This window comes from Penicillium crustosum (assembly GCF_028827405.1).
Source record: "Penicillium crustosum strain IBT 35664 chromosome Unknown utg000005l_segment0_segment0, whole genome shotgun sequence".
NCBI classification, from domain to species: domain Eukaryota; kingdom Fungi; phylum Ascomycota; class Eurotiomycetes; order Eurotiales; family Aspergillaceae; genus Penicillium; species Penicillium crustosum.
This window is the reverse complement of record NW_026623126.1, coordinates 484,828-505,931: the sequence shown is the minus strand read 5'-3', so window position 1 is coordinate 505,931 and position 21,104 is coordinate 484,828. Positions and strand designations below refer to the sequence as shown.

General features: G+C 49.4%; 10 protein-coding genes across 10 annotated transcripts; 6 read left to right on the top strand and 4 right to left on the bottom strand.

The window, feature by feature from the left end:
- Positions 1-45: 45 nt before the first annotated feature.
- N7487_010876 (cytochrome P450) lies at positions 46-1,689 on the bottom strand (the record flags this gene model as incomplete). The annotated part of the gene is made up of 3 exons (XM_056878606.1): positions 46-191; positions 267-1,309; positions 1,376-1,689. The coding sequence occupies 3 exons, from the start codon at positions 1,687-1,689 to the stop codon at positions 46-48; spliced, it is 1,503 nt and encodes a 500-aa protein (XP_056723925.1).
- Positions 1,690-2,868: 1,179 nt separating this feature from the next.
- N7487_010875 (MCT family MFS transporter) lies at positions 2,869-4,429 on the top strand (the record flags this gene model as incomplete). Its single annotated transcript, XM_056878605.1, has 4 exons — positions 2,869-3,136; positions 3,187-3,293; positions 3,345-3,928; positions 4,000-4,429. 4 exons carry the CDS (start codon positions 2,869-2,871, stop codon positions 4,427-4,429), a joined length of 1,389 nt encoding a protein of 462 aa, XP_056723924.1.
- Positions 4,430-4,892: 463 nt separating this feature from the next.
- N7487_010874 (uncharacterized protein) lies at positions 4,893-6,003 on the top strand (the record flags this gene model as incomplete). Its single annotated transcript, XM_056878604.1, has 2 exons — positions 4,893-5,345; positions 5,404-6,003. The coding sequence occupies 2 exons, from the start codon at positions 4,893-4,895 to the stop codon at positions 6,001-6,003; spliced, it is 1,053 nt and encodes a 350-aa protein (XP_056723923.1).
- Positions 6,004-6,388: 385 nt separating this feature from the next.
- N7487_010873 (kinesin family protein) lies at positions 6,389-8,761 on the bottom strand (the record flags this gene model as incomplete). The annotated part of the gene is made up of 3 exons (XM_056878603.1): positions 6,389-7,951; positions 8,010-8,419; positions 8,482-8,761. The coding sequence occupies 3 exons, from the start codon at positions 8,759-8,761 to the stop codon at positions 6,389-6,391; spliced, it is 2,253 nt and encodes a 750-aa protein (XP_056723922.1).
- A 404-nt stretch (positions 8,762-9,165) lies between these two features.
- On the top strand, positions 9,166-9,615 carry N7487_010872 (uncharacterized protein; the record flags this gene model as incomplete). The annotated part of the gene is made up of 3 exons (XM_056878602.1): positions 9,166-9,198; positions 9,329-9,514; positions 9,586-9,615. Coding segments are annotated over 3 exons (249 nt in total), but the record flags the coding sequence as incomplete, so codon positions are not given.
- Positions 9,616-9,699: 84 nt separating this feature from the next.
- On the top strand, positions 9,700-12,624 carry N7487_010871 (COPII subunit SEC24; the record flags this gene model as incomplete). The annotated part of the gene is made up of 4 exons (XM_056878601.1): positions 9,700-10,227; positions 10,281-11,927; positions 11,987-12,556; positions 12,613-12,624. 4 exons carry the CDS (start codon positions 9,700-9,702, stop codon positions 12,622-12,624), a joined length of 2,757 nt encoding a protein of 918 aa, XP_056723920.1.
- Positions 12,625-13,262: 638 nt separating this feature from the next.
- N7487_010870 (uncharacterized protein) lies at positions 13,263-13,585 on the bottom strand (the record flags this gene model as incomplete). The annotated part of the gene is given in 2 exon segments (XM_056878600.1): positions 13,263-13,409; positions 13,421-13,585. The coding sequence occupies 2 exon segments, from the start codon at positions 13,583-13,585 to the stop codon at positions 13,263-13,265; spliced, it is 312 nt and encodes a 103-aa protein (XP_056723919.1).
- A 1,330-nt stretch (positions 13,586-14,915) lies between these two features.
- N7487_010869 (uncharacterized protein) lies at positions 14,916-15,980 on the top strand (the record flags this gene model as incomplete). The annotated part of the gene is made up of 1 exon (XM_056878599.1): positions 14,916-15,980. The coding sequence occupies one exon, from the start codon at positions 14,916-14,918 to the stop codon at positions 15,978-15,980; it is 1,065 nt and encodes a 354-aa protein (XP_056723918.1).
- Positions 15,981-17,946: 1,966 nt separating this feature from the next.
- Positions 17,947-19,720, top strand: N7487_010868 (mitogen-activated protein kinase; the record flags this gene model as incomplete). Its single annotated transcript, XM_056878598.1, has 6 exons — positions 17,947-18,126; positions 18,388-18,527; positions 18,577-18,772; positions 18,843-19,224; positions 19,282-19,629; positions 19,692-19,720. Exons 2-6 carry the CDS (start codon positions 18,418-18,420, stop codon positions 19,718-19,720), a joined length of 1,065 nt encoding a protein of 354 aa, XP_056723917.1. The 5' UTR covers positions 17,947-18,126; positions 18,388-18,417.
- Positions 19,721-20,018: 298 nt separating this feature from the next.
- N7487_010867 (uroporphyrinogen-III synthase HEM4) lies at positions 20,019-20,994 on the bottom strand (the record flags this gene model as incomplete). Its single annotated transcript, XM_056878597.1, has 2 exons — positions 20,019-20,635; positions 20,724-20,994. 2 exons carry the CDS (start codon positions 20,992-20,994, stop codon positions 20,019-20,021), a joined length of 888 nt encoding a protein of 295 aa, XP_056723916.1.
- Positions 20,995-21,104: the final 110 nt, after the last annotated feature.

Here is a 21,104-nt window from a genome sequence, read left to right as displayed (position 1 = left end):
TGATAGCCGGACCCAAATTGGGGGGGTGTTGCGACGGAGGCCAGGTTATGTGAGTTTTCTAAATCGTAGCTTCAGACAACCCGCAACAGGCCCCGCCGAGAAGGCATCCTGCTGTTCCACATTTCCTGTGAATTCATCATCAAGGTAGGTCGAATAATCCGTATAGATGGTAGCAAGAAGCTCTTTGATAACTGGTTGCGAGTTGTACCGTCAGCACGTTATTCGATGGAACGGACATTACGGAAGGGTGACCGAATGGAACCTACCACGCATAGAGTAATGAATGCCTATGCACACCCGCGCGCCGCTTCCGAATGTCCAAATCCACCTCCGCATCTCCACGACAGCGTTCTCGTCTGCTTCAAGCCACCTGCTCGGTCGCCATTCCTCTGGAGAGGGAAAAGGAACGGGATTGAAGTGGAGGGCCCAGGCGGAGGAGCTGACGATAGTGCCACCGGGGACATCAAACTTCCCCGCGAGCCGGCAGCCTGAGTCTGGAACAACACGAGGGAAAGGGCCGGGACAAGGTGCACGGGTTCGCATGGTCTCCGTGACAACGGCGTCAAGCACTGGCAAATCTGCAAGGCGATGGGCTAGGCTTCGATCGCTAGGTTTGGCCAGAGTGAGGAGCTCTTGTCGGAGTGCGCGTTGACAGTTCTGATCTATTGATAACTCGTACATGATATATGACAGTAATGTCCCCAGGCCGAGGTGGCTCGCCGAAAGATGGTCGTCGCACTCGACCGCGATCAAGGAAGCCATTTCGTTACGCGACATTTCGGGGTTGGCGGCTTTAAAAGAATCATAAAAATGGTCAAAAAGGCTCGGGGTAGAAAGTGAGTTGGTAGAGTGCCACTTGTAGGAATTAGTGATTACTCGTGTGAGCCACGCTTGCCACCGAGAAGTGATTTCGGGATCGGGCAGCTTGTTGCCAAACCAGTTTTCTAAATAGGTCATAGGCCAGTCAAGGCTGGTCCTCATGGTAATTATCTTGGAGCCAGCTGAAGCTAAGGTTGTGAGGTCATTCTCGAATGCCGGGTTTCGTAAAGTATCAGTCGCATTCCCGCTACCAAAGAGCCAGCCGGAAGCAACGTCAAGGGTACAACATTTAGCCTGCTGATAGACATCGACAGAGGTACCCGTCTTTGCCCAGCTGGTAATTGCTTCTTTAAGGCGCTGCGATACGCGAGAAAGGACGTCATCGAGAGTTGGGGAGATGAGAATGTACGAGTTGGTATAAGGGCGGGTAAGCATGCGTCTACGCTCCCTGTGCTCTGCATCACCTGTCATAGTGACCATGAACTTGGTCCTGTACTAAGTTAGCCCAGCGACTTGTCATCAAATTTGGAAGATGAAGATGGTTTCGGGAACTTACTGATCGAACAATTTATTGTAGAAGGTCGCATCTTTGTCGAACTTGCTGCTATAGATTGTGCGAACCCCATCATCAATGCAATTCACACTCACATCACGAGGGCCAACTCGAATAACTGGACCGAGGCGGCGATGGAGATTAATTCGGGTACGATGCTCCATGTTCCGCCATCGGAGCGACAGCAACCATAGGCGTGTGTATGGAGCGGAGAAATGCGCATTGGGGATGTCTTTTAAGCTGGAACTGTGGTTGCGAGAGATCAATGAAATGACCCATGATATGAGAAGAGCGAACCCGACGACCGCGGCAAACATGTCGTGAAAAAATATCGATTGATTGTTGTGAGAACGACAGATCCGACGCACAGATTCTCTGAGCAGCTACCTAGGTGGTCACAGCGACTAGAAGCGTCCCACCCGTACTTATTCCGGCCCGTGAACCATAGAGGCCGCAGAATACCCTTCGTGGATCTATACAGGGCCTCTAGGAACTTTGCATTTTTCGGCTTTTGTTGGGCATGGAGAGAATTTCCTTCCATATACTCCCTAGATAGCCTCTAGTTGCCCTTCTTGTTTAGGTAAAGACCTAGAATAAGAGCGAAGATTGGTTCATCCATCAAAACGGGGATTTCATAGCTTTTAATGATGCTTACCAGAAAGGAAATATCTCATTGTATTTGGAACCCCCGATTGGCTCGTGAGACTCCTATCAGCATTGTCGAGAGGACAAATGTCTTCCCCCTTCATGGGCTAAATGTGACTCAATACTCATTTCACTGATGGCCGGATAAATATTAAGAGATGAAGTTGTTTCAACTGCATCTAACCAGAATGATATGTTTCACATATTTTGAATCCAAATGACCCATATTTTATTACCGAACGAGCAATATCCCGGATTACCAGCTAAATCCGCCCTCGGTCTTCGGGATATTGCAGATATGTCCGACCACTGCAGTTACCCCTGTACGCCTTGCAAGATGATATTGGTTCGCCAGTTAGGGCCATTCCTGGGTCCTGTGAATAATTGACCAACCGCAATGAAGCCACCATGCTATCTCTGGGTTAGTGGTTAATGAAAAAAGTAATCTATCAGCTCGGACTTAGCCAGAATCCGACATTGTCCGAAGTTGTGACTGACTCGTATGTTTTTTTTTTTTTTTATTCTTTTTTTTTTCTTTATATATCACCTTAAATATAGGCCTAATTGGCATCTGAAACTTGAACGGAACTTAAAAGCCCTGAGGATTTGAATCTGCAATAGCCCTAAAGCTTCAGGACCAAACGGCCGGGCCGACGTTGAGGTGAGTTTGGAATCGAACTTGTCCAACGCACAGTTTTGTTTCTTAATTTTATACTTCCCGTCTTCATTTGGGGTCGGATCTATAAATTGGTGGTCTTGTTTCAAAAATGCAATATTCTAATTCCTCAACACAGATTGCAAACACAAATTATTAAAGTCTATAACTCGAACTTTCCTCGAAGCCAAGAAAGATGGTCAACAATGAGACTGAGGTTGCTCCCTCTATCGACAGCGCCACCACTATTCCCGTTCTGAATGTGCATGGGAATAGTGACCCAGAAAAGGGACTTGCGCTATCGGAAAAAGATGAAGCACAACCATCTTCCGAGAAGTCAATTGCTGCTGGCTCAGCAGCCGCAACCCCGGCGATCGGTCCACCACCCGATGGAGGTGCGCAGGCATGGCTGGTTGTACTAGGAGCTTTCTGTGGTCTATTCGTTAGTTTCGGGTGGATCAATTGTAAGTCCTGTCGGAATATATGAACCCAACAAGATACTCATACCATGCAGGCATCGGAGTATTCCAAGATTACTATCAAACTCACCAACTGAGCGAGTTCTCCACCAGCACAGTAACATGGATTACATCGCTAGAGACCTTCATGATGTTCTTCTGCGTTCGTATACCATCCCTCTGCCCCGAACCCCCATCCTAACATCTTCCTCAGGGCCCGATATTCGGAACTATGTTCGACAGCTACGGCCCACGCTGGATCCTCATCCTCGGCACAATCCTCCACGTCTTCGGTCTAATGATGGCCTCCCTCTCAACAGATTACTACCAATTCATCCTGGCCCAAGGAATCTGCAGCCCAATCGGCGCAAGTGCCATCTTCAACGCCTCCGTCAACTCCGTCAGCACCTGGTTCGCTAAGCGTCGTGGTTTCGCCCTCGGTGTAACAGCCTCTGGATCCAGTCTGGGTGGAGTCATCTTCCCCATCATGGTGACCCAACTAATTCCCAAAGTCGGATTCCCCTGGGCGATGAGAATCTGTGCCTTCCTCATTTTGTTCATGTTGGGTATCGCCAATCTCACGCTGAAGTCGAGATTACCGCATCGTCCTAAGCCATTTGATATCCTGAATTTCGTGAGGCCGTTGGCGGAGCTCAAGTTTGCGCTTACGCTTGCCGGGGCTTTTTGTTTCTTCTGGGGAATGTTTTTGCCGTTTACTTTTGTTATTACCCAAGCCGAGAGATATGGCATGTCTGCTAATCTGGCTGGGTATCTGCTTCCAATTTTGAATGCGGCTAGGTGAGTTTTCCCCTTTCGAGTCCATATACCTTACATCGTTGGTGATTGGTGAATTAATAAAATCCATATAGTATCTTCGGCCGCACGCTCCCAGGTTATTTGGCTGACAAGGTTGGCCGCTACAATATGATGGTTTTAACAACTTTCTTCTCGTCCATCCTCGTTCTAGCCCTCTGGCTACCGTCGAGGGGTAATATCCCAGTGATTGTGTTCAGCGCGCTATACGGCTTCGGCTCTGGTGCTTTTGTCTCACTTGCACCAGCTCTTGTCGCGCAGATCTCCGATCTTCGCCAGGTGGGCGTGCGTAACGGCACTTTCTTTTCTGTTATCTCATTTGCAGCCTTGACTGGTGCTCCTATTGGTGGTGCTTTGGTGCCAGATGTTCTCCACGGCGATTATACTCGACTGCAGATATTCTGTGGCGTTGTTATGATCGCTGGGTCGGTTATATTTGTTTTTGCCAGAGGGGCGGTTGGTGGCTTCAAACTTAACAAGGTATAATATGGGTGCCAAGTCAAGTGGTTTTTCGGGTGTTTTTAGATATCTTTGTTTTATAGATATTCTTGGGTTTATTGGTGTTGCTAAAAGGATATAACATGTGACCAGATAGATATCTAATTGATAATTGATTCTCCCTCTTCTCTTATAACTTGACCAAACCTAAGATCTACGATAAATCGGTGTGGAAACCCCATTCATTGAGAGATCCACTGAGAGAATCCTATTCGCAGGCAACAGAATTCATGACGTTTTCCACGAGGCGCCGGTAAAAAGTACCACTTTCAATCCAATTTCAATCTAATTCCAATCAAAAAGGATGCGACTAAGGCTTCCAAGGTTTAGTCTCCACCCGAGCTAAGACATATTGTGTTCAAGGTTGTTTTAATAAGAAGACCCTCATTCCCTCATTCCCAGCTTATATTCTATCCTTAGTTTTCATAGCAAAGCAAGCACCTATCTGAACATGGCTTCAATCTTCTCGGGATTATATGACCTATTACAGGCCGTGAGGGGAGCAAATACCACATTCCTCACAGATAAACACGTGCCCGGGACCAATCTGACAGGCAAATGGATTATTATAACCGGATCGAACAACGGCGTTGGCTTCGAAGCAGCAAAGTCTTTCGCATCCTGGGGCGCAAACCTTATTCTCGCCTGCCGCGAGCCCCCTGCGTGGGAACTGCATCCAACAGCCGCCGTGGATCAATGTAAAGAGCTCGCCGCTGCGCACGGACATGCGTCCACGATCGAATGGTGGGAAATCGATATGGCAGATCTCAGCAGCATCGAGGCTTTCTGTCAAAGATGGCTGCAATCCGACCGCGCTTTGGATATCCTATGTAACAATGCCGGTATTGCGGAGTCGACTAAGCAAACCTATACAACGAAGGATGGGTTCCAGTTGGTTCATCAGGTGAGTTTCTTGTCTTGAAATTTCTGGTACATACGAACCGAACACTGATAAAACCCAGGTCAACTTCTTATCCCATGTATTACTGACCCTCCGACTCCTCCCATCTCTAGCTCGCAGTGCCGAGCCTCGAGTCATCTGCACAACCTCATGCTACCACCATCTAGGAGTCTTCGATCTCGATCATTTTAATGGTGCACTAGGTGGGGAGGGAAACGATTATCGAAACAATAAACTTTACTTCCAGATGTGGGTTGCAGAGCTACAATCTCGTCTCCTCAAGAACCCCGAGTACCTGCACATCACAATCAACGGCGTCCATCCCGGTTTCGTGGATTCGGGTATATGGCACAATCTTCGGGACACAGGGAAAGCCCCCGGTGGACTGGGTTTTCTTTTGCGGTACGTCGCTATCAATTCGCAACAGGGTGGATTGGCTATTTCCCATGCGGCTACTGCGTTGGAGTTCGGACCGGATCCTAAGAAGCAGGGTGTTGGTGCGGAAAATGGGCGTGGTGGAGGGAAATATATCAATCGCATTTGGGAGGGAACTGCGAAATCTCATTGTAATGACCCAGAGGCTAGATCGAGGTTGTGGGTTAAAGTGGATGAGGAGCTTGGTTTGCAAGATAAGGGGCTTCTGACGGGGTTGGGTCTTTAAGTTGGGTCTTTAATGTAGTGAATTTGGTGTCAACTGCCCAAGGGGTTGTATGATTGTACTGATAAAGGACACCGGCTGTTAGAGGATATACCAGAGAAAGACTACCCAAGTTCCCAGGTTCTGGTGGGCAATCATGGGAAAGATAACCTTGAGAAAAAGACTTTCAATGAATGGCTATGATGAAAATGATATGATAACAAAAAAAAAGCGCAATGAGGATGTCCCCATAGACCTCGGATGGATTCAAAATATAGACCAAAATACCTCAGAAGAGTATAGACCCGAAAACGCCGTAGCACCGTCGCTCAAGGATGATGCATGAAAAGATAAGAGGGAAAAAAAACCATTATGCGCCGCCGGTATATGCCGCCCAAAAACGCAGCATTTAAGCCAATACTCCTTGTCTCATGTTCTCAACCGTCTTGACCCCAACGCCTTTCAGCTGGCTCAGTTGTGCCAAGCTGTTGACCTGAAATTGGGGCTGGTCTGAGACACTTCCACTGTCGGTTGTATCCAATGATGTCTGATCCATCTCACAAAGACAATCAACAAGAGCCTCTGCCTTCTTAGCGCCCACTCCCTTGAGCAATTTGATCTGGCTCACATCCCTCGAGTTGATAATGGAAAGGATGTGCATAGTTCGGGGAGAAATGGATGGGTCTTCATTGTCAAGGAGTTCGGGGGCTTCCTCGATCTGACCGAGCTTGGCTGCAGCACGCTTCTTGTGTCTTGGGCGAGGAACATCCTCATCACTTGAAAAGCCGGTATGAGTCTGGTCCATGTAGTCATACTCGTGACTCTCCGCTTGACGTTTGCCAAGGGTTTGTGTTGCGTCCTTCTTGAGGGAGAGCATACTGCCCAATCTGCCCTTGGGCGGGGAATGGGGTTTCTCTTCCCAAGCCTTTGTGTGAACCCGCTCCTTCAGGGCAGCAATCTTGCCTACCAGCTTCTCATTGTGAGGGAAGTGGGGAGCGGCCAGCTGGTACATTCTCAGAGCTGAGCTATCTTCACCACGTGCCTGATGTTGCTTAGCCATCAGCAGGTATGACAAACCCTCAGCCCGAGCATCTTCTGTCCCCTCAATGCGCTGCTCTAGCAGTGCCAACCGCTTTTGAAGCTGTTCATTGAGCTCATGGACTTGCGTCTGTCTCGATTGTTCGCTAACGGCCCGCACAGCTAAGATCTCCTCAACCTTCCTCTCAACCATCTCCTCGATCCTAGCAGCCGAGAAGTCGTCGTGGCGCGCGGTAGGTTGCGCACCCAGGGGTTGGCGGGCGGTCTTCAATGATGGAAGACCGGAGGGAGCGTTCGAGATCGAGGTACGTTTCGGTGCTTCCGGTTTCCGAAGCTGGCTAATAAGCTTTGGTTGCGGCTTGTCCGAATATACGCTGAATGCCTTCACAGGCTTGCCATCTTCCTTTTCTGCAGAGTCCTTCGCAGCAGGCGCCGGCATATTGACGTTCACAGAAGCTGTCAGTGCGCGCAAAGGTTGCCGCGTGCCCATAGATGGCCTGATCGATGGCCGGGCCGGACCCTTGAACATGGGATCGTTTTCTACTTCGCGGACCTCGATCTTCCGTGTGCGATTGGCGACATTCAGGGAGCTAATTGTATCAAGTTGGTAAGAACGGACAGGCGCCAGGTTGAGAATCATCACTGTCAAGCCGTTGTTCTGTCCCAAGGACAAAATTCTGGTCATCTTGGACTCGCGGTATGGAATGCGATGTTGCTTTTTGTTGATAGCCTCGACACACTGGGCCAGAACGAAAAGACTCTTGTTGATGCTAGCCGATTCGACCATGCGCTCCTTATCATTTTCCGTCCGTCGGTTGTCTTCGGAACCTGCCAGATCAATAGCGGAAGCAGTGCTGACGCGAACCTTGTCAGGGGAGGTGATGGTGACCTTCACACCCAGAACGGCGTGGGATCGAGACGAATGAGCATTGAGCTATATTCGGATGTTTAGCAAGATAATATAACCCCTATCGTTTGCCATAATATCATACCTTCGTCGCCGAGGTGGATCGGTTAGTGTTGGCCTGGTCATAAAGCTGCTCAAACTCCTTCAAAGTGGTACACGGCTTCTCACTCAGGCCGCAAACTATGGTTTTACCGCCATTATCACGAAGGGGAAGACCTGACATTGTGCGCTTCTCAGGCGGCTCGAACAAGTCATACACCTTGTCGTTGTAAATTTCATAATAACTCAGGGCAACATGCACTGTCGTTTCTCCCTCGCTGTCCTTCTCGATCTTCCGGCTGCGTCTGTAGATGCCACTGAGTAGGCGGGGAATTACACCCCGGTCCGCCAGGGTTTTCCCGCCACGCATTGTGTGTGTTTTGCCTGTCCCGGTGACACCGTATGCGAAGAGGGTCACGTCAAATCCGTTGAGAAGATGTTTAATGGTTGGCGACACTGTTACTCCGATCAATATACTAACCCATCGAAGGCCTGGTGAGCTTGAAACAGCAACTCACCTTCAGCATCAAACAGCTCCTGTTGCGATACCTCCGCGTCGTACACGCTATTGAATTGGAACGCATACTCCTCGCCCTCATTCTTGGGGTTTGGAATACGAACCACATTATCCCTGTCCCTCAATGCCGCCAATTTCCTGTCGCTCTTGTCACTCTTGTCGCCAATTATTGAGTGGCGTGATTTGGAGTCGGTAGCGGAAGATCCCGTACGAAGGATCACATCGGCCTCTCGTTCGGACTTGAGAAGGGGACGGATACGCGCGACAACTCGGACACTCATTGTGGCGGGGTGTTCATTCAATTGTCGTGAGATGGTCTGAGTCCTGGACGTCAGGGATGCGATCCAATCCAAACAAAACCAAAGGAATGACTAGAACGAAGCGTAAAGCCAAAAAAAGAGAACAGTAAAGAACAATAAAGTCCTCTACAAAAAAACAAAGAAACGAAACTAACTACTTGGTGTATGCAGAACTGAAGGTTGTGGAACGTGTGGAGGAGTTCTCTTGTGCAGCCGTCGGTGTGGTTGGTGTTGGCAGGGCAACCACCTTTGCTCTACAACATATGTTATCAGTACATTCTTTGACACTTGAGCACCACCATGAGAATATATATAACTACTCTGATACATTTTTTGGGGGGAAATCGAATCTCATAGTCTCATTACTGCAATTGACAGTATAGTAGAATCTATGGCTGTGCTCTGTGCTTGGACCAAGGGTTAGAGGTGTTCATGTGTGACTAGCCAGATACCTACAAATATGTATAGACTCAGCTCGATGAGAACAGATTCTATATATATATATTCCCTCAAATTGATATATAGACCGTCTTATACACAATATCAAAGGTTGTCGTACAATATAAAAACACGCCTCTCGTCACATGTCCCCTGGCCTCTGATTGGCTGGAGCGCCACGACCTAAAGGCCACCGTAGACCATCATCACCGCCTCTCCCACACTCCCTTGGTTTCTTCTGGTGAGCTGTCTTTTGCCTCGCTACTGCCTTTTGTGATATTTCTGGGTTTTCTAAAGGTATGGCCTACCCTGTACGCAACGCAGGTTCACCCTGTTTTGTTGACGAGAGACTGATTGTGGGGTTCCAGGAGCTGTTACCACCCGCCTCCTCATATTGATTCCACCCGCCGAGTTCGTGACGAGCGCGACCCTCTTTTCCTCCCAACCCTTAAGTACGACTAAACATAACCTACTCGACTCTAATGGCAGCACCACAAGGGGGATTCCCTCCCCAAGAAGGGTATGGCCAGCCCGCCTACGGCTCCCCAGAACCCACACAGTCCCCGGTCCATGGGCAAGGCGCGCCAGCACCAGCCGCAGGTGGAAAGAAGAAGAGAGCGTACGCTGGTGAGGCATTCGATTTTGGCTCCGGCGCCAATGCCGCGCTCGGTGGACAACCCACGGCTGGGGGTGCTTACGGGGCTTACCCTCAGCAGCCCCAAGTTGCAGGATATCAACAACCCGCCTACGGTGCGGACCCCAGCCAGATGCAGCCCGCAGCACCATCATACGGCGCGCCTGTTGCTGCCGATGTCTCGCAGATGACCCAGCAATTCGGTGGAATGGGAATGAGCGAGCCTCATCATATGCCGCCCCCGCAGCCTGTGGCCCAAGCCCCGATGCGACCTCAAGTCCAGCTCAACCAGCTTTACCCCACGGACCTTCGATCCCAACCTTTCAACGTCGCTGAGCTGGACTATCCCCCTCCTCCAGTTATCCTGCCTCCGGGAGTATGTATAGATGGTCTATTTCGTATGTGGTCGACATGCTAACAAATTGACAGACCAGTGTTTACCCATCCCCCGAAGCCAATTGCCCTACGAAATATATGCGATCCACGCTCAACGCTGTCCCCACAACCAACTCACTCCTGAAGAAATCAAAGTTGCCCTTCGCCCTTGTCATCCAACCGTATGCTTCTCTTCACGACGCCGAGGACCCCATTCCTGTGATTCCAGACCAAGTCATCTCCCGATGCCGACGTTGCCGCTCCTATATCAACCCCTTCGTCACCTTCCTTGACCATGGCCACCGCTGGCGTTGTAACATGTGTAACCTGACGAACGATGTGCCACAGGCCTTCGATTGGGACTCTACACTGCAAAAGCCCGCCGATCGTTCGCTGCGTGCCGATCTCAACCACAGCATGGTCGAATTCGTTGCGCCGCAGGAATACATGGTCCGACCACCCCAACCTCTGGTCTACCTCTTCTTGATCGATGTGAGCTATGCATCGGTGACCAATGGTCTTTTGGCCACCACCGCTCGCACTATCCAGGAGAGCCTTGACCGCATCCCGAACGCAGACCGCCGTACTCGCCTCGGATTTATTGCGGTGGACTCAAGCTTGCACTACTTCAGCATCCCCCGGGACGAGTCAGAGTCCTCAGAGCCCCGGATGTTGGTTGTCAGTGATCTGGATGAGCCTTTCCTCCCCATTCCTGGTGATCTCCTGGTGACGCTGAGCGAATGCCGGGAGAACATTGAGATATTCCTCCGCAAACTGCAGGAAATGTTCCAGAACACCCAAAACAACAGCTGTGCCATGGGTGCGGCATTGCGGGCTGGTTATAAGTTGATCTCCCCCGTCGGTGGAAAGATGACTGTCCTGAGCTCATCTTTGCCCAACACTGGTCATGGAGCGCTCACTATGAGAGAAGACAAGAAGGTGCTGGGCACCAGCAAAGAATCGAGTCTGCTTCAAACTGCAAACTCATTCTACAAGAGTTTCGCCGTCGAATGTTCAAAAGCTCAAGTCTCTGTGGATATGTTCCTCTTCTCATCTCAATACCAAGATGTTGCATCTTTGAGCTGCTTGCCTCGCTACACAGGTGGTCAAACTTACTTCTACCCTGGCTGGAACGCTGCACGGACTGAGGATGCCATGAAGTTCGCCCGTGAGTTCTCTGACTATCTCTCCTCGGAGATTGGTCTAGAGGCCGTTCTCCGCGTCCGCGCAACCACTGGTCTGCGCATGAGCACCTTCTACGGCAACTTCTTCAACCGTAGTTCCGATCTATGTGCTTTCCCCGCCTTCCCTCGTGACCAGGCCTATGTGGTCGAAGTGGCCATTGATGAGACAGTCACCAAGCCGGTCGTCTGCATGCAAGCGGCTGTCCTTCACACTACCTGCAACGGTGAACGTCGTATCCGTGTCTTGACCCTAGCGCTGCCAACGACCCAGACCCTGGCAGATGTTTACGCCTCGGCTGACCAGCAGGCCATTGCCACATTCTTCAGTCACAAGGCCGTCGAGCGTACATTGAGCAGTGGCCTTGAACCCGCTCGCGAGGCTCTTCAGGCCAAGATCGTGGAGCTTCTGCAGACCTACCGCAAGGAGCTTGCGGGTGGTAGCGTTAGCGGTGGTGGCCTTCAGTTCCCTGCCAACCTGAGAGCCTTGCCTGTCCTGTTCCTTGCAATGATCAAGAACGTAAGTTTTCTCTATTTCGTTTGTGGTGGCTGTTCTATACTAATTTGTCCTTTCTCTAGCTTGGTCTTCGCAAATCTGCCCAGATCCCTACGGACATGCGGTCCGCAGCTCTCTGCCTTCTGTCGACCCTTCCCCTACCGCTCCTCATCCAATATATCTACCCGAGAATGTACTCACTCCACGACATGCCCGACACTGCGGGTGTGCCTGATCCCCAGACCGGCGAAATCCTGCTGCCCCCTCCTGTCAACTTGTCCTCGGGCCGCCTCGTGCCCTACGGTCTGTACCTCATTGACGATGGCCAGACCCAGTTCCTCTGGGTTGGCCGCGACGCTGTTTCACAGCTCATCGAGGATGTCTTTGGCGTCCCTGACAAGTCGCAGTTGCGGGTGGGCAAGCAAACCCTCCCCGACGTCGATAACGAGTTCAACCAGCGTGTGCGGGCCGTGGTTGAGAAGAGTCGGGACCACCGGGCCAAGGGTGTGGGCAGCATGATCGTGCCTCACCTGTACGTTGTTCGCGAGGATGGTGAGCCCGGTCTGCGTCTCTGGGCTCAGACAATGCTGGTTGAGGACCGTGCCGATCAAAGTCTCAGCTTGGATCAGTGGATGGGTTCCTTGCAGGAGAAGGTTTGAGCCCTCTGCTCTGACCATCGTATCGGTCAGCACTGACGATTTGTTCTCAGGTCGTGCAGTAATGAGAAGCTGACCGATTGGTCTTGGACCATGAAATTCGTGTTTTTTTCGCGAGTCCTCCCGCCTGTACCATTACGTTGGGGAAGATTGCGTTTGGGTTTCTATCACGGCGGGCATGTTTGGATTATCTAGTACTAGTAGATCGCTGGGTTATAGTTGAAAGGCGATAGACGCTGATCGCATCTATGAAGAATTAACGGTATTATTTTTCTACTCTATTTTATTATGAGAATTCCCACTACATATGGAAATGGCAAGACCTATGTGAGATGATTCTAGCACTGCTGGGTGGGATTAGTGTAGGAGGATATCACCAGAAATGGTGTCTAGTATATCAGCTAGATATACATACACCTATGCAGATAGGCATTAAGGTATCACAGCTAAGCCTAGCCTCGAATGGTACGCTGACAAGAAAGAGAATGGAGGATGGTAATGCCCATGCCCTCCATCAGCATTGAAACTATCTACAATCTTCCGAGGTAGGAACCTTGGAATCTTCGAATGGGGCCAAGATGACTAAGGATGGTGGAGCCATCCATGGATCCATAGATTCCCTTGGCCAAGAGCCTCATGCTTATATGTTCTGTTCTACCTAGGTACGAATTGTTGCGCTCTCAGCTATATAGCAGGCTAGCAGCTACTCCGCCAAAAGCCGTCCCTGGTTAGGATGCCCTTCGATCGTCCACCCAGAGGTGTTATACTGCGCCACCCACTCGTGGATCTTCCAAAAGTCACGACAGGTATGTTTGACAGCGAAGTTAGGGATCCAGGCGGTGCCGTTATTCTATGAGCCACCGGGACGGGGGATGTGTAAAGTAGATTTGCAACGAGAGTGTTGAGAGATACAAGAACGACGATGATGATAGAAATAGCGGTTGATTTGATCTTGGACGCTTTCTGGACCTTCTCTCTTTGGGAACCCTTGAGAAGAGACTCGCCGAATTCGAGGTTTGATTCCATATTTGGCATTATACTAGCAGAGAAATTGACAGCTCGCGGAGTTGATTCGTACAGTCAAATTGAGTGAGTACATGGTAAACGAATCATTCGTAGCATACCGCTAAGCTGGTTCTGGACCTGGTAGTATAGCCTTGGGGCCACGGATGTGCTGTTCTCCGTGATAGGTATTTTGCTCCAATGTGGTTAAGCGAGGAGTTTAGGATAAGCAAATATTGTTCTCAGGCCTTCTCTTCTTAACGAGGTCACCATGGCTCGTTAGTCTCTGAGTGGTCCTATCGATGACCGGAGGGCTGGACCCAATGTTATATGTGTGTTCAGGAGGATGCCTGGACGTTAGGAAACTGATTGGACCATATCGAATCAAATGATCTAGTTTTTGAAAAGACACCGCAAACTGGGGTGGAATAGTATTATACGGGCGGGCATATGTTCCAATTCAAGTCTAGTAGTAATTGTCTGCACCAATAACGCAATAGGGTGATAACGAGAGCGAGCGCTATCTATATCCTTGCACTCTCGGACCTTTGTTTCTCTCTATCTGGTCACCCCCGCAGCCGGAGGGGACATTTAATTTAACTGCGCGTACGGAGTACGGATCCCCTTTCTACAACTTCCTCGTATTTCTTCTCCGCCATGTTACCCTCGAGAGATGACATAGCGAAATTCATTGCCATCGTTCCAGAGGCTAGCGAAGGGGCCGCCCTTAGGTTGTTGGAGGTACGCCATTTTTATTACTTCTCTTTCCAACTATACTGATGCATCTATCCAAGGAAACGGAAAACATTGACGACGCTATAAGTCGGTATTATGATGTTCAAAACGAGCCTACAGTTCCAAGTTTGCCTACTATGGATGCTGAGGCGGATATGCGGAACTCCCTCCCACCGTATGCACGCTCAGCAATAAGAGGGCTTACACATCATCACACCAATACATTCATTGAAGCTGCCAAAATCCGCTCTATAGATGAAGTACGATATAGAGTCCTTCTATCTCTATCTTGATAAATTGCTAACATTTGTCTGCTCTAATAGCAAGATGTGAAAGCCATCCTACATGCCATTCAGCAGGCCTGTCGCATTTTCAATAGTGACATCGAACCACAGCATACCTCGCAATCTATTAACTGCGACTGCGATATCCACAAATACAAAGACAGGAATTCTGCCCGGCTTGCTGTCCAGGAAATGTGGTCCAAAGCAGTCATGTATCCAGGTCAGCTTTGCCAATTTGACGATATCAGTTGCGTTGTGGCGACGGTCTAACCCCCCTCTTTCTCATCCGAGCAGGTGAATTAGCCTATCATGACAGTCATTCATCGGCTCGCACCATGAAGAATCCATATAGCCGTGTGCCCACGCCTTTTGCAATTACAACCCCCGGCAGTTACAGTACGGCGAAGCCTACTCTATTCGGTTACAACCAGTATATTCAAAAGATTGTACGATTGAATGCAACCCTCAATGCCGAGGCACAGGCGGCCATTGATGCAACAGAACCAACGTCTACCATATGGGATGTCGAAGAGACTTCTACACCAAATGACGCTGACACTACATCTTCTTCAGATATCCAGCAACCAGCTGAACAGCGGCTCACTCATCAAAATAATCCCTCGGGCTCCCCCACGGAAGGCTCCAAACCATCGACATTTGATAGTTTGAAAAGGATGCTATCGAAGAAGACGACAGAGGAGAAGACAGTTATTCACACCAGGGGGCTACGCAAGGCCATCCTAGATGAGGAGGAAGGCAGATGGCCAAATCAAGAATGGCGACAGCTTGTGGCAACATATCAAGAAACAGTTGGAATAGGTACAAAGGTCGCCGATCTTCGTACCCGGCACCCGATTCAGTATTTCCACCTCCTCCGAGCTGGATATTTTGAGCCTATTCCACTGGCTTGGGCAAAATCAATGTCTAATCCTCTCAATTTGTCCGTCAACGCAATGAGTGGGTGGAGAGGAGTCACACCCGGTTGGAGAGGATACAAAGATCTCGCCGAGGAGCGTCTATACTGGGTCATGAATCACACAGAAGGCATTGTTGGGAGTAAGACGAAGCCCGATGTCATCTCTGCGATGAGCATGGCTCGATCTAGGATGGAATCCGCGGTTGAAACACCTATGGAATACTCCTCACGCGATGATATCTGCAAGGTCCAGTCTATCTCCGAGACTTACTCGAAGCAGGTCATGCCTCCTTTCAGATACTTTGGGGAGCCGGCAATTCCTTTAGACGAGACTATAATTCTCCTAGAGGTCTCTAAGTCTATGAATTTTGCACCGCTTCGCCCAAATTATAAGGAGCATATCGTTACAGGCTATTTCACCTCTAAGCAGCCAAAGAGCAAAGGTGAATATCTTCCCCTCCAACCCATCTACATTCGATACTAACATCAGGAAATAGATATCGCCAAGACCATCATACATCGCTTTACTCAAGCAATGATTAATCACGACCACAATCCCCGAGGCTATCAAGTCGTCACATTCGCAGATCAAGCCCGTTATGTAGGCCACATCAACCACCAAAATCTCGAACAAACATGGTCAAAAATTAGATTCGGAGGAGATACTCGACTGATGTTAGGCTGGCAAAGAGCGAAGGAACTCCACTTCCAAAAACACTCGGGAACAGCAATTTACCACCCCATGTACGGGTGGCAAGCTGGCCCACAAACGCCAATACTGAGGCTTCTTATCGTACTCGACGGCGAAGTACCAGACATGAACGAATTCCTGCTCGATCTTCTGGGCCTAAATTGGGTGTATATCACGATCTTCCTGATGGGTCCAGATAGATGTCCAAACCACCATCGCCGTGCAAATGAGCTACAGAGAATCAGCAATACCAATCCCCGTGTCTCGTTCCTAGATGCGCAGGGGAATATACCGGAGCGCTTCATCGCTCATGAATTGTTAAAACGACATCTCCGATACGGTCTTTCGTTCTCTGATTTCGAGATATTGGAGCAAGCGACGATGGATCTACCTTCATATATAGAATAGGCTGCACGTGTTCGTTCAAATGGTCTAAGCTGTCTGGTCTGTCTCGGGAGAATCAACTATCCAGGTCTAATTAACGTCTTTTGTCGTTTGCTGCAAACTACCGTGTTTTTATACCTCTTAATCAAATTAAATTGGTTGCAATAGGTAAGCCCTTTAGTGCTACCGTTCTCAATCCAACAGTTTTTAAAATCTAGCTAAAACAAGAGTCAGCTTTAACCAAAGACCGGGGTTATTGAAGATCGGTGATAGTCTATATATATTAACAGAAACAAGCATTTAAGTACTACTGGGCTATTAGAAGAAGTCCGCGTAGTTTCTAATTTCTATTCTTGAATGTACATGGGTTTTGGCGCCTATTTATGATTAAGCGGAAGCCCTGGGATACTCAGGCCCCTCATAACACGAGAACATCGCACGGCCTACAACCCCGTAGAGAGAACATTATATATAGACCTGTATGACTTATACTTGATTTGCGTGAGATTTAGTCACCGTCTCAGACCCAATTAATGGGATACCCCTTGGGACTAGTGAAACTAGGAATGGTGGGTTCTCCAATCAGGGTGAAACTAGCACCTCCTATGCGGTGGAGCGGGAAAGTCGATTGTGACAAGTTTCGCCAGGTGCAGTAGCGCCGTCCATTGAGCGCGACATGTGAGAGACTTTGGCGCTGTGGCGGAGATCCCTAGATCACTGTATTGATATACTTTTGAGGTACTTTATAATATATGGGTAACTCCAGTCAGTACCAAGTACCCCTCATGTAGTTGTGGAGATAACTCCAGTGATCCAAGGTTCCACGTCCATCAAACCAGAGAAATCAGAGAACTCAGACAGGGGCATTCTCACACTCTCTCTCAATGTCTCTCTCTCTCTCACTCTACTTCCTCCTACACTTCTCTGGGATCAATTATTCCTAGTCTCTCCCAGTTCTTCTCTCTTAATTGACATCAATTTCCGTGAATTTCGGAGTCGGAACCACTTTGTTTCACCTACCAAATTGCTGGAGCCGCTTCAAAGCTCTCTGCCCCACCACTTCCCCTACGGCCCGCTGTTTCTCCAGGTTCACCTCTTCTCATCCTCCTCTCCTTTCTTCTCTGCTTTTCTTACCTGGCTAAAGGACAAGGCGACAAGGTGAGCTCCAATCCAGTCCCGACCCGTGGTGATCCCGCATCAGAGGTTGACCCCGCTTCGGAGCGTCTTGGCTCATCCTCTCCATGCGGGCCAGCATCATCACCGTCAATTCCACTAACATGCCACGTTCTTAGGCTCTGAACTTGATACTGTGATACTGTGGTACCGACCCGACAGCACACCCCCTGATCTTCGCATCCTACTCCGGTTCCCCGGGCCTAGACGCTGTCCCTGTCACATCACCTCCCCCACCTGGAGCTTCGTACGACCAAGGTCCCTTTACCTTTTCTACTCCTCGCCTTGCATTCCCTGAGATCCTGCCGACCTTCGAATCCCAATCCAGTCGAGATTTTGAATACCTTTCTGAGAAACCAATTCGATTGCAGCGCAAACGAAAGTAAGCTTTATTTCCCGCTTTCCGTGCATTGTCGTGGCGTTTGTTCCCCCGCGCTGGTACCTGTCGAGTTGCTCGAGGCTTTCGAGCGATTGACTACGAGTGTTATTGCCCTGCGTTCCCTGGATTCTGAATCGCAAAATTGTGCGCGATTCCCCGTCTACTACTTTCAATCCCCGGTTCCCGTTTTATTTACCCATGGACTGCATTCGACCTTTTTTCCACTGGATCCCACGAATTTTAAAAGCTGACGATTCCCCAAAGGATACCCCTATCAAAGAAACCACTCTCGACATGGTTCAGCCAAACCCTCCCGCGGGAGGATCCCGGAAGATCTCCTTCAATGTTTCAGACCAATATGAAATCCAAGATGTTATCGGCGAAGGTGCCTATGGTGTTGTCTGGTAAGGAGGGCAAGACTCTTTTTGTCGAGGCTTTTCTAACTCCATGTAGCTCTGCCATTCATAAGCCCTCGGGCCAGAAGGTTGCCATCAAGAAGATCACGCCATTCGATCACTCCATGTTCTGCCTGCGTACACTCCGTGAGATGAAGTTGCTGAGATACTTTAACCACGAAAACATCATCTCCATCTTGGATATTCAACGACCCCGTAACTACGAGGGATTCAATGAAGTTTACCTGATTCAAGTATGTCCAAGCTTGCCATCTGACAAGATGCGCATGTATGGGATATACCCGGTTTACTAACAACATTTAGGAACTGATGGAAACAGACATGCATCGGGTTATCCGCACACAAGACCTCTCAGACGATCACTGCCAATACTTTATCTACCAGACCCTGCGTGCACTCAAGGCGATGCACTCAGCCAACGTCCTCCACCGAGACTTGAAGCCCTCGAATCTTCTGCTCAATGCCAACTGCGACCTGAAAGTCTGTGACTTCGGTCTGGCTCGCTCGGCCGCCTCCACCGACGACAACTCCGGATTCATGACAGAATATGTGGCCACACGTTGGTACCGTGCACCGGAGATCATGTTGACATTCAAGGAATACACCAAGGCTATTGACGTGTGGAGTGTCGGCTGCATATTGGCTGAGATGCTGAGCGGAAAGCCTCTTTTCCCTGGCAAGGATTGTATGATTCCACTTCTTCTTTCAAGCAGCAACCACCATAACTAACATGTACATCTAGATCACCACCAGCTGACTCTCATCCTGGATGTCCTCGGCACACCCACGATGGAAGATTACTACGGCATCAAATCCCGCCGTGCCCGCGAATACATCCGCTCCCTCCCCTTTAAGAAGAAGATCCCCTTCCGCGCACTCTTCCCCAAGAGTAACGACACGGCTCTAGATCTGCTCGAGAAGCTGCTCGCTTTCAACCCGGCTAAGCGTATCACTGTTGAGGAAGCGCTCAAACACCCCTACCTCGAGCCATACCATGATCCTGAAGATGAGCCCACTGCACCACCCATTCCCGAGGGATTCTTCGACTTTGACAAGAACAAGGATGCTCTGAGTAAGGAGCAGCTAAAGCGTGAGTTTACCCTTTGTGTCTGATTCTGGTCTTCTCTTGGTATATTTACTAACCTTTTCTAGTCCTGATCTACGAGGAAATCATGCGGTAAATCTGACTTGACTATTTCAAGATATTAAGTTGGCTAGGAGGATGTTGGGTTCTATTCTATTCCGCACGCTCTTTGACTTGACGGCGTGATTTGACACATGTTTAGAGATAGCAGGGCAACTCGAAATGTGATTATAAGTGTTCAAGCAAAACAGTTGATTTGCACTGTAATACCCTGCCTGCATTGCATCTCTCCTATTTTATATACATATAATCCCGGTTCTACATCTAGTTATATACATCCACCCTACACAAGCACACAAAGTATATACTCATACGCACCCATCCACGTCCACCTCTCAAACTCCACTCATAAACTTCTCAATACCCTCCAGCACACCCTCAGGACTAGGCTTAGGCGCACAAACATGCGCCTCAAACCCAAACTTCTCGCGTAGATGATCCCTCGTCGTAGGTCCAATAGTGGCAACAAAGACCTTCCCATTTCCAGTTCCTTTTCCAGAACCAGTTCCAGCAAAAGGGCCTAACCCAAGAACCCTCAACATAGCCTCACATCCCGTCGGCGAGAAAACAACAACCCAAACATCCCCAGATGACTTACCCACCACATCGGCAAAATCCCCTTCAAAAGACTCCATAACACCCGTCTCATATACAACAAGCTCCTCAACCCCAACCCGCTTTTCCGCCGGTAAGGTTTTATCCATTAGTGTTTTCGGGATAATATCCCTCCGCACTTCACCGACAAGAAATAAGAGTGCTGGTTTGTTTGTCGGGTAGAGGGAGTCATAGTGTGAGAGGATGAAATGCGCGAGGTTCTCTCCGGTTCCTGTATCTGCGCCATGGATGAGGGCATCTGGGAGGTGTTTGTCGCGGAGGGTTGTGAGGGTTCGGGCTGTTGCTGGGCCGACGGTGTAGAGGATTAGGGGTGGGGAGGTTTGGATGTTGAAGGTCACTAGATTTGTCCAATTGGTTGCGTTAGTCTGGGTTCTGGGGTTCGTGTTGGAGGTGTTGGATTGCGATGTGGGAGGTGTTGTATGTACCGTCTTTTTCATCTTCGATCATCTGCGCGAATCCTTCGACTGCGCGCTGGCTGGTGAAGATTAGACCGCCATATTTTCTCGGGGTTGAGGTATTGGTGTTGAATGCGCCGGTGCGGAATTGGTCGCGGACTTGGGTGAGGTTGTTTTTCAGGAAGCGGTGTTCGAGGACTGGGATGAAGGTTGGGGTATAGTTTTGTGCGGAGAAGAAGTCTTCGTAGCCATCGTGAGGAGAGGATTTTGTTTTTAGGAGGAGGATGGGTGTTGGAGACATTGTGGGTGGTTGGGGTGTGAACGTGAAGGTGAAGGGGAGGGTGAGGATTAGAGGTGGGATTGATATGATGTTATCGAGTGCGGGGAGCTCTGGGGAATTGAGTTTTTGAT